This window comes from Periplaneta americana, chromosome 15 (genome assembly GCF_040183065.1).
Source record: "Periplaneta americana isolate PAMFEO1 chromosome 15, P.americana_PAMFEO1_priV1, whole genome shotgun sequence".
Taxonomy (NCBI): Eukaryota; Metazoa; Arthropoda; class Insecta; order Blattodea; family Blattidae; genus Periplaneta; species Periplaneta americana.
The window spans coordinates 130,582,180-130,594,443 of record NC_091131.1 but is presented as its reverse complement, the minus strand read 5'-3'; the positions used below and the strand labels follow the sequence as shown (position 1 = coordinate 130,594,443).

Here is a 12,264-nt window from a genome sequence, read left to right as displayed (position 1 = left end):
CTTCGAAGTTCAGGAACAGGTCGGGGACATACAGGTTAACTGATAGCGGAGTGTTGGGTGAGATGGGGAACAGGATTGGGCTTGCTTACTTTTTCCGGACTGATTGGAGATTTCGTACGTACTAGCACTGAAGCTGGCACAGCTGGACTATAATTTAGGTGAAATAATTGCGATGTCGAAAACCAAGTTCAGTTGGAACAAATTTTTAAATATACATTATTAAATTCCTTCCACAAAAAAAAAAAAAAATAACTACAAGTAAAAACAAGTAATATTATTTAGAATGGCAAAATGAGTCACAATTGCTGGCAAAAAATTGTCTTAATTATGCACTAAAAATTTATGACATGATTTTGAAGTACTGGTAAGCCTATCTAGATTTAAAAATTATAACGTGTAAATACAAATAGAAATAGAAGATATATGTATGTATTTATCAACACTACAGTTGGGTATACACCCGGTGACAGTGATATTATAATACACAATAATAACATTACAATAATCACAGTAATAAATTTACAGTAATTACAGCAATAAAAAAATAAAATAAACGTAAATTTAATTCGAACTATAAATAAATAAATGCAATAAACCTAAGATATAGAATACGTAAATTAAATTAGTGTTAATATATTATATTTAATATAAGTACCGGTATATTTTAAACAAGTATCCTGTTAATTTGTGATATCGGTACTTAATTTTAATTCATTGTATTCTCAGTTTACTCTATTTTCTTATCGAGTTAACATACAAAACTTTAATTTTGACTTCTTACTAAATAGAATACTTATTTTCATTTTAACTACAGTTATTATCTTCGTTTCTTGGTAATAGATTTTACTCATACGGGGTTAAGTTTATATATATATATATATATATATATATATATATATATATATATACAGTAATAGGCCCAGATATATTTGTTTTTACTTGGTTATTTAACGACGTTGTAACACCTACGAGGTTATTTAGCTTCGATGGAATTGGCGATAGCGAGATAATATTTCACGAGATGAGGCCGAGGATTCGCCATAGATTACCTGACATTTGCCTTACGGTAGGGGAAAACCTCGGGGAAAAAAATCCAACCAGGTAATCAGCCCAAGCGGAAATCGAACCCGAGCCCGAACGCAACTCCGGATCGGCAGGCAAGCGTCTTAACCGAAAGTTTATATTAAATAGACCATATTGTTTTCTAAATTTTTTATCTAAATATTGTTTCTTTCATAGTAATAATCTTTCTTTCGGACAAGTCTATTTCCGTGACCAATGTTTTGTAATTTCTATATTTATGTCGCTTATTTTCCTTATTTTGTTATATATTGTGTAGGTCTACAGTTACAAATTGTAGCCTATGTGTTCTGATATTATTATTATTATTATTATTATTATTATTATTATAAAATTGTTACAAAGTACCTAATATTGCTTTGTGTAATTGTTTATAGGCCTAAGAAAATATTTTACGTTTCTAATAATAATAATTTATTTATTAAGGCCAGGTTACACTCTACCAGGTAACAAAATATACAAGCAGTGAAATTTAAGAAAAAGTTAAAGAACAGAATATTAACATATTACAAAAAATAATAACGTAAAATACAGATCTAAAGGTTGGGATATAATAAAAGCAACTCAGTTTGTACATATAGCTTACAGGGGAAAACGTAAGGAAGGATACAACAAACGGAAGGTAATGAAATAAAAAAAAATACGAAATTTAAATAAAATGAACAATAAAAAGGGTACGACAATAAATTCATCCGGCGATCAAGAGAACAAAAAAAAAAAAAAAAAAGGAAAAGTAAGAAAAAGAAACACATTTTTACAAAACTATCGCAGAGAAAAGGACTTATAAGTGAAAGGAATCTGAATTGAAAAAGTGAAACTTTAGTTTATTTTTGAAACTAGGTAATGTCCGACAGTCTCTGACATGTTGTGGTAGAGAGTTCCAGAGATGAACTGCAGAGACGGTGAAAGATGAAGAGTAGGAGGATGTTCTGTGTTTAGGAACGGAGAATGTGATACGATGTTGTGAGCGAGTATCTATTTCGTGATATGAGGGCAAGTGTTAAAAACGAGAAGCTAAGTAGCTAGGGTTAGAGTTCTGAAGAATATTGAAGAGTAACGTGACAGAGAGACGGTCTCAGGACAGCATATTTAGTTTCTACATTCTAGAGACGATAATACAATACAGTAGCGTGCACATTAATCCGAACACGACATATTTTTACATTTTCTGTCATTGTTGGCGTCACAGCTGCTCATACCGCTTTAATTGACATCTGTAGTACATGTAATTCCATTGTTAAAGGTCTGTCATTATTTTTTTATAATATGTGACATTTTGCCTGTCGTTTTGTGCTTATAAGCGTTTGAGTTGTGTTGAAGACTTAATACTGCAATCCTGTGTACATTCTGTCGTCTTCACAAATGGATACAACTCCACGAAAACGGTCTAAAATTATAACATTAGCAGAGCATTCTTCTATGACACAGAGGCAAATTGCTGCAGAATGTCACATCGGTTTGGCTATTGTTAATTCGATCATAAAACGATACAGGGAGACTGGATCCATCACACCCCAGAAAAAAGGAAACTTGGCCGGAAAAGGAAGACTTCACCTGCAGATGATCGTTTAATTGTCAGGAAAAGTAAATTAAATCCTAGACTAACTGCTGTCGACTTAAACCGCGAGTTAATGGCTACCACTGGAGCGAATATTCACGTCACAACAGTGCGGCGTAGGCTTTTGGAAGCTGGACGAAGGGCTCGTAAGCCTATTAAGAAGCAACTGCTAACCCCTGTTATGTGCAAAAAAACGCTTAATGTGGGCAAAATTACATCAACACTGGATAGCGAATGACTGGAAGAATGTACTTTTTTCCGAGGAGTTTCATTTCGAGGTCCACGGCCACCGTGTTTCTTACGTACGGAAAGGATCCGAAAAAGTAACAGCAGCTCATCTCCAACAAACACCCAAATACCCCCCTAAAGTAATGTTTTGGGGTTGTTTTACACATGAAGGGCCTGGAGCATTAATACCTATCAAGGGAATGATGAATTCTGACAAATGTATTCACTTATTGGAAACCAGAATCGTACCCCAGCTGCAAAAATCATTTCCGGATGGCAGAGGTGTGTTCCAACAAGACCTGGCACCATGCCATACGTCTCGAAAAACTACAGAATTCTTCAACAAGAAGAATATTCAGGTACTCCCCTGGCCAGGCAACTCACCCGACATCAACCCCATTGAGAACTTTTGGTCAATTTGCAAAAGAAGAATGCAAAAAATGGATTGTTCTACAAAGGAGAAGATGATTTCTGCCCTCATTGGTGTATGGTTTCGCGATGAAGAAATGAAGAATATTTGTGGGAAATTAGTGGAATCCATGCCAAATCGTCTCAGAGCTGTTATTAGGAACAAGGGAGGCCACATAGATTACTGAGGTATGTCTTAGATCCTTTTTTTTATCCCGTTTGAGTGTTTTTGCATAAGTAATTACGTTGTTCGGATTAATTTGCACGCTACTGTATATTCTGATCAACAAAATATTTATGTTTGTACCTAAGACGAACATTTAATGTTTTCCTTGCTCGATCTGTATTTCTTCACTCAACTATCATAATATGTGTGTGAGGGGAGAGGATTACTTTGCCATCTGCTTTGCAAACACCGTATTATTCTGTGTGCACTTAACTTGAGAGTAAATGTGCCTCAACTGCGAAGTCTACTTATGAGTCACCATTCCTGTACATATCTATTTCATTATTGGTTTTATGATTGTAAATATATTACTAAAATTGTGTGTTATTAGCAGTGTTAGTAGTAGTTCGTACCACCGAAGGGGATTAAGGTCTGAGATACTAGCCTAATACATTAATAATAATAATAATAATAATAATAATAATAATAATATAATAAATTGAAACTTCGATATCTCCTCAGACTACACAAAGGAAATTGAAACTTTCCTCGGCTTCACGTCACTTAGATATCTCCTCAACTAACCCACTAACCTCGTCACAAACCTCGAACTTATATCACTTAGCTATCCCCTTATTTAACCTATAACGAAACGCAAATCAGATGTCAGTCCCGGGTATGTTGTGTAGAGATATCGACGATTGCCCTAAATTATTAATATTAATGCTGGGTCCGTCGCTTTGGCACAGTAGATAGCATATGTACTTTCGAACCTATTGGTCTGTTGTTCTATTCCAGGTGTGGGTAGTGGAAGAGATTTGTCCTTCATGCACGAAAGTGGGTGTTTATACCTTTCATGTGCTGTCTTGTCGTGTCAGTGGTGGCCCTGTTCTGTGTAGATTACATGATCAGGGAAACCTGCAATATGCGTCTATTAACTCTGTTAGCTCACATAATTATATAAGTTACAACCTCTGCTACAACGCATTGAATTGTCAGTCGGTACGAAAGGAGATGGGCCTAAATGTAACGAAGAAAGAAAGAGAGAATACTAAGTATGGCCCTTACTTACTTACTTACTGGCTTTTAAGGAACCCGGAGGTTCATTGCCGCCCTCACAAGTCCGCCATTGGCCCCTATCCTGTGCAAGATTAATCCAGCCTCTATAATCATATCTCACCTCCCACAAATCCATTTTAATATTATCTTCCCATCTACGTCTCGGCCTCCTCAAAGGTCTTTTTCCCTCCGGCCTCCCAATTAACACTCTATATGCATTTCTGGATTCGCCCATACGTGCTACATGCCATGCCCATCTCAAACGTCTGGATTTAATGTTCCTAATTATGTCCGGTGAAGAATACAATGCGTGCAGTTCTATGTTGTGTAACTTTCTCCATTCTCCTGTAACTTCATCCCTCTTAGCCACAAATATTTTCCTAAGCGCCTTATTCTCAAACACCCTTAACCTATGTTCCTCTCTCAAAGTGAGAGTCCAAGTTTCACAACCATACAGAACAACCGGTAATATAACTGTTTTATAAATTCTAACTTTCAGATTTTTTGACAGCAGACTGGATAATAAAAGCTTCTCAACGGAATAATAACAGGCATTTCTCATATTTATTCTGTGCTTAATTTCCTCCCGATTATAATTTATATTTGTTACTGTTGCTCCCAGGTATTTGAATTTTTCCACCTCTTCAAAGGATAAATTTGCAATTTTTATATTTCCATTTCGTACAAAATTCTCGTCACGAGACATAATCATATACTTTGTCTTTTTGGGATTTACTTCCAAACCTATCACTTTACTTGCTTCAAGTAAAATTCCAGTATTTTCCCTGTGGATTTTCTCCTAACATATTCACGTCATCCGCATAAACAAGCAGCTGATGTAACCCGTTCAATTCGAAACCCTCTCTGTTATCCTGGACTTTTCTAATGGCATAATCTAGAGCAAACTTAAAAAGTAAAGGTGATAGTGCATCTCCTTGCTTTAGCCCACAATGAATTGGAAACTCATCTGACAGAAAGTATGGCCCTAAAAGTGAAAAATATAATGCCTTGGTAATATTGGTATTTGGGAATGGAACAGCGTCTCTTAGCTGTAGAATTCGAGTATAATGCAATAAATTAAACTTTACTAAAATTAATACTTATTAATAATTTTATGATCTGCAAAACATTTTCACTTCGCATTTTCAGATAGTCTCGTCACATCTTTGTTGTAATTTGAGTTCACGTGTAAATTAGGTGTATAGTGCGTAGAATTAGCATTGCTCAAATGCACATTCGTAACTCAGTCTGTTAACTGTTTTTGTCAAAAGAACCAACGTCCTAACTAGAACAGATTCCGTGGTATTTCTGGAAAAATAAAACGGCTGTTCAGAGAACTTATTTTCAGAGTGGTATGGTTCTCCTACCATTCTTAATTCGTCAACGTTCCACTCACAGACTATAATCATCCCTCTTGGTCTGATTGCTTGGTTTGTTTTTCGCAGTTTTTCCCAACTGTAAGGCAATGTCAGGTATATGACGAATTCTCGGTCTCATCTCCCTGAAATACTATTTTGCTATCACCAATTTCACCGAAGCTAAATAACCTCATAGTAGAGCGTCAATAAGTGACAGGTTAAAAACTTGGATAAAAAAGTAGATGTAGTTCTAATTGCTACACGAGAGAGATAATCATCTCCTTCAAGGTTAGGCCTTTCGACCTGTTCCGCCTCCATCAAAATTGGTCTCGCCACTTTTAACTGGTCTTCCTATTAACCTCCTTCCCCTTGGATTATAATCCATGGCTGCTCTAGCAATACGTGTAGTTGGCATTCTATGTATGTGTTCTTTCCAGTTCTTTTGTTTTATTCTAATTATTTATTTACGTTGTATATTTAGTTATTTCCTTATATCTTCATTCCTCTTTCTATGCAACAAAGTATCTCAAAAACTTCATTCTCCAGCATCGATTCTTCGTTCATGGTCTTTTGTTAAAGTCCAGTATTCACAACCGTATAAGAATGCAGGGATTGCCATGGTTTTATAAAACTTCAATAAAGTTTCCTTTCGCATCTTTTTACCCAAGTACGGCGAATCGTATCACAGTAATTAATAAAAAAAAACAGTGATGCTCGTTAACAGAAGCAGAAGTCATATTTCTAAAGATCTCTTCCGAATGAGACATTGAGCTAAAGATCACCGAGATACCTCAGGTTGTAGGAATATAATAATGGGTATAGGTCTTGCAAGAAGGGAATACCGACGGAAGGAATGCGAATGAAACAATGCGATAAGGAAGAGCGGGCGACAGGAAAGGTCACGAGATAGTTTGAATGATATTCAAGAGTACAGTCGGAAGAGAAACGACATCGATGGAATCAGTCTTACGTTGTGATAGTTACCTTATGACTTTAGTTCGTTCCATTGCATGTGAATACGTGTCTTGTATCGCACGGTATTATTTCATTCGTAAACATATGTTGCGCGTTTAATTAGCTTCGAATTTCTCTCTTACTACGTTCTTTATTTCCACAGCGATGTCCTCATTTGTCCATCTTCTTGGAAGAGACAGTACTTCCCTCGGCCCACACCTCTCGCCCCTCGGTGTGCCTACATACACGCGTCAAATCAGACAGCAACACCACCATTGCTTTTCGGTAATCTTTCCTTGCGCGAGCTATATCCAATGCTGACTAGTAAACACAAGGCCAATCACAAAAAGAAACGGTGGGCTGATTGAAGTTGAAAGAGTCCACTGATCTATAATAAATTGTGGTGTTTATAACGAGAATATAACGAATTTCTAAATTTAACAAGATTAAATCAACTTTATGAACATTTCGTTTAGACTTGTATTCATATTCATAATATGGAGTCTCGCTATCATTGAATACAATGACTGTAAGTATCCATACTGTAGATATTAAGCTTATCTATTAAATTAAGAAAAATTCGTGATAATATGAAAGGGAAGAGTTCGGCAGGCACTGTGGATCATGTCCCGACATGGCTCAGTTGTAAAGAGCGCTAAGCGCTCAGAGCTGAGAGGTCCCGGGTTCGATTCCCGGTGCCGGAACGAATTTTTCTGAATTTAATGGATATTTCCTGTAGAATTGGTAAGATGATAGTCTTAAACTTGAGATTACATTATCGATTTATCTGCATGAATATTTGATCTTCGAAATTTAATTGCAAATGTTCCATTTTATATGATTACAGAGTGAAATGGTGTTCGATCAGCAAATGGATCAACAAGGAGAACAATCGAATGGTAAGTATTAATTTTAATTATATATGTTTAACGTAGAACGTTTAAGTGAGCATCTATTCGGGAAAAATTTCCGTTACCATTTTTGTGTAATATTTTAACATGCAACTTGCTCCTTACTGGGAGCGCGCCAATGCAACCCGCAACATACCTTTACTTCATAGCGGCAGCGGGTCGATGCAGCCAACAACACATCATTATTGGAAAAATAATGAAGTTTGAATATCATCGCATATAAAATAGCTATAACTGTGGCTTGAAGAGGGAATGCCGCATCTTTATTGACTGGTTAGATATTCATTAAAAGTTAAAGTTCGTTTTATGATTATGCTAAGATAAATCTCATAAAGCGATAACCTACGATTATTTTAAATCATACAACCTCCACTTAAACGTTGTCATCTTTTTTTTACTGTCAGTTTCTCTTAACTCACACTTAATACGTATTCTTGAAATTATGACTTACAAGGGAAGGTTTTGGACCTCCCGACGAGAATAGTTACGAAACTTTCTGAGGTGGACAAGCAAGAGACCAAAAAGTAACTGGTACATAGCTTATGAAAATGGAACGCGCCTGTAATCTTTGTTACCATAAATTCTTACTTTGTACGTGGGGCTCTAGTGTCATTAAGTGCTACGGCGCAAGCCTGGCAGGTGTCCGTTGTGTTCATCAGTGACTGATACTTACGTAGTACAAGTACGATTCAGGGCACAAGCCTGTTCCTACACTAACGAATACTGTATTTGGAATTATTGTGTTTTTTGCAAAATCGCTTGCAACCTCATGCTGTGGTACAGATACTGGTGAATGAGATGATGCAGAATTTCCAAGCAGTTAAGACGGCTCCAATGTACAGTTCCCTAAAAAGGGAATAAGACGATGGAATATTCTAAGTCCCAGATACAAGATACTGCGCGTGATCGGAAGCTCGGACCCCAGAGACACACAAGATAACGCATAATTCACTTATTTAACTTCAGTCTATTTACTATTTTGTTGGAACTACGTAGTTCCGAAACTTACTTGAAAAACTGCAAAAAAGTAGGTGTAGGGCAGAAATACCTCCCCATTTTTAAAGATACATAACTCAAGGAAGAATAATATATTATATAGACTATATTTATGTAGTATGGAAAAGCTCCATATTTTATGCCATTTTATTACATACTAGCCGTACCCGTGCGCTCCGCTGCACTTGTTAGAAATAAATATAAAGTAATTACATAATTAAAATAGGACATCTGGTCCAGAGAACATTCGTGTTTGATAGAAGGATAAATCGTTTAATATGTTACTTAATTTAAATTGTATTTAAATAACTGAAATGCGACCATTTTGGCCCAGAGACCATTCATTTGGTGCAATGATGATTCCTTTAACATGTTTCTTGATTGTTATTGCATGCAAATAATTAAAATATGATCATTTGGTTCAGAGAACATCCGTTTTTGGTGTATGATTATCTGGTAGTCTGCTGTAATGTAGGACAGAGAAATGCATTGCCATAAGTGGACGTCACATTGAGCACCTCCTATGAACAAGTGTTCAGATCTCAGAAAGTATGTGTCGTAAGACCCATGTTTATTAGACATTATTTTCTTGTTTTGATGCATACCATCACCTCCTAAAATATTGGATTATTTTTTTAACACCTGTAGGCTATATTATCTCTTAATTCATGTCTCTACAGCAGTCATGTCAACTGATGCCCACAGGCGCAAGCGCGCGCTTTAAAGCTCAGGAGAGCCTGAGCGCTTTACAGCGGAAAGGAAAGAGACAGACGAAAGAGGTAGTATATGCCGCTTAGTCGAGCTAAACACAGGGATGGCCAGCACTGATGCAGTGGATAGAGGGAAGAGAACTTATCAAAACTGTATCCATGCTAATTTTTAGATTTGTCTGAGAAGTATAAGTGCATTATAGGAATGTAGTTTTACGTAAAGATCTATTATCATGTAAGTTTTAATTTTAATGCTGATTTTTTACAAGTTTGCTTTTTTATTCAAAAGGAATATTTTCTCAACTTTTTTACATGTTTATTTAGTAGCCTTATAGGTATTGAAACAATGTTTTCGTAAATCTAATATATCGTAAATATGTATTACTGAAGATAGTGTATTGAAAATTTTGAAAATATTCGCATGGAAAATGTTTGTAAGGAAATGAATTAACAAAGCAACTACTGTTACATCATAAACAAAAGATATATGCCCATGTGTTGTAAAAAACGTCAGCTCTATAGCTTCAGCAGATTTCGAGAAAATAATGTAATATTCGGAAGGAAGTTGCGTATCAATATCACTTCAAAAGCATAATGCGATAAGAGTTTTGTTATGTAATATTAGTTACAGTTAAAACATATACAGTACATAGGTAACTTTGCTTTGTACTATAATAGGCCTATTGTTTTAATTAGTTTATTGATTACTTTTATAAGGCTAAAGATACCATCAATAACAATTCCAACTTATCATGTCCTACTCAGTCTCTTTTTTCGGGATGTCAATTTCTTTATGAATGATGTGTTTCATTCATTTAGTACAGTATACTTATACTACTAAGAAATTTATGTGAATATTCCTTCTTAACTTTTTATTATGATTTTTATTATGTTACTAGCCGTAACCGTGCGCTCCGCTGCACCTGTTAGAAATAATATAAAGTAATTACATAATTAAAATAGGACGTTTGATGCAGGGAACATTCGTGTTTGATAGAAGGATAAATCGTTTAATATGTTACTTAATTTAAATTGTATTTAAATAATTAAAATGCGGTCATTTTGGTCCAGAAAGCACTCATTTAGTGCAATGACAATTCCTTTAACATTTTTCTTAATTGTTATTACATGCAACCATAGTTTAATGAACATTGACATCATTTATATTTAATGTGTATACTTTATTTTACTTGCTATATGTATGAATTATGGTAATAACTTAATTTTAACCCTTGTTGTTTTCTACGTATTCAGTAAATGGCGCTTGGCCCACTATGGTTTTGAACCCTTCAAATAACTTAAATTATATTATATTATATAGTATTATATATTATATTATATTTTATTATATTATATTATATTATATTATATTTTGTATTGTATTGTATTGTATTGTATTGTATTATATTATATTATATTTTGTATTGTATTGTATTGTATTGTATTGTATTGTATTATATTATATTATATTATATTATATTGTATTGTATTGTATTGTATTGTATTGTATTGTATTGTATTGTATTGTATTGTATTGTATTGTATTGTATTGTATTGTATTGTATTGTATTGTATTACATTACATTATTATATTAGAAGTTACTGTAATAACATTATAGTATTACGTCCATCTAGAGAAAGTACACTTTCCAATGGTGAAATAGTAATTAATTATACAAATCGGTTAATTTAGCTTCCGATATTACGTCATACAAACACAGAAACATTCTCTGTAGGCTATCTTTCGTAGCTTTGGATTATTGTTGTCCAAGGCCCCTTATTGTTTTTTATTTCGTTACACAGCCTTAGATGGCAGTTATTTTAATTTTAAAACTCATTTATCTCATTAAATATCAGTCCTATCAAAATTTTTCAAAGAGTAAAACTTATCGAAAATGATTTTTAAAGAAACTCTTGTTATGTAACATTTTTCACAAAAATCAATAATACGCGAGATATTTCTATTTATTTAATTCAGGTCACCTTATAACCCCCCTTTTAAATAATGTATTTTGAATGTCATATAGCCTAAAATTTAAGTTACAACGAACTTAATTTATATTCCAATTTTCATCGAAATCCGTTCAGCCATTATCGCGTGAAAAGGTAACAAATATACAGACAGACAGACATACAAACAAAAATTAAAAAAAAAGCGATTTTCGGTTTTAGGGTGGTTAATTATATATATTAGGACCAGTTATTTTTGGAAAATCGAAAATTGCCAGAAAAATTTCGGCTACAGATTTATTATTAGTTTAGATTAACGTTTAAAACACAACTAGAATATTAAGAAATTGGTGTTAGTACTTTTGTTTTTCAGACAATGACAAAATCAAACAGAAAGAAGGCATATAAAAATAACGACATAAAATTTCACGTTCCGTTTGAAGTTTGTATACCACTGTTTTCTTAACCCAACAGCCATTATCGCGTGAAAAGGTAACAAATACAGACAGATAGATATCTATAGGCCTACTAATAATAAATCTGTAGAGTAAATTTTTCTGGTAATTTTCGATTTTCCAAAAATAATTGGTCCTAACATATATAATTAACCACCTTGAAACCGAAAATCGCTTTTTTTTTTTTTATTTTTTTCTGTCTGTCTGTCTGTCTGTCTGTCTGTTACCTTTTCACGCGATAATGGATGAACGGATTTCGATGAAAATTGAAATATAAATTATGTTCGTTGTAACTTAGATTTTAGGCTATATGGCATTCAAAATACATTTAAAAGGGGGGTTATAAGGGGGCCTGAATTAAATAAATCGAAATATCTCGCATATTATTGATTTTTGTGAAAAATGTTACATAACAAGAGTTTCTTTAAAAC

The 12,264-nt window shown here is 34.2% G+C and overlaps 1 protein-coding gene across 2 annotated transcripts in view; it reads left to right on the top strand.

Moving 5' to 3' along the window:
* LOC138715330 (synaptic vesicle glycoprotein 2B-like) overlaps positions 1 to 12,264 on the top strand; it is a 135,306-nt gene that overhangs the window by 21,283 nt on the left and 101,759 nt on the right. For both annotated transcript variants that reach the window (XM_069848124.1, XM_069848123.1), the window contains exon 2: positions 7,659 to 7,710. In XM_069848124.1, the coding sequence (XP_069704225.1) occupies positions 7,665 to 7,710 (46 nt within the window). In that variant the 5' untranslated portion in view covers positions 7,659 to 7,664. The remainder of the gene's footprint in view (positions 1 to 7,658; positions 7,711 to 12,264) is intronic.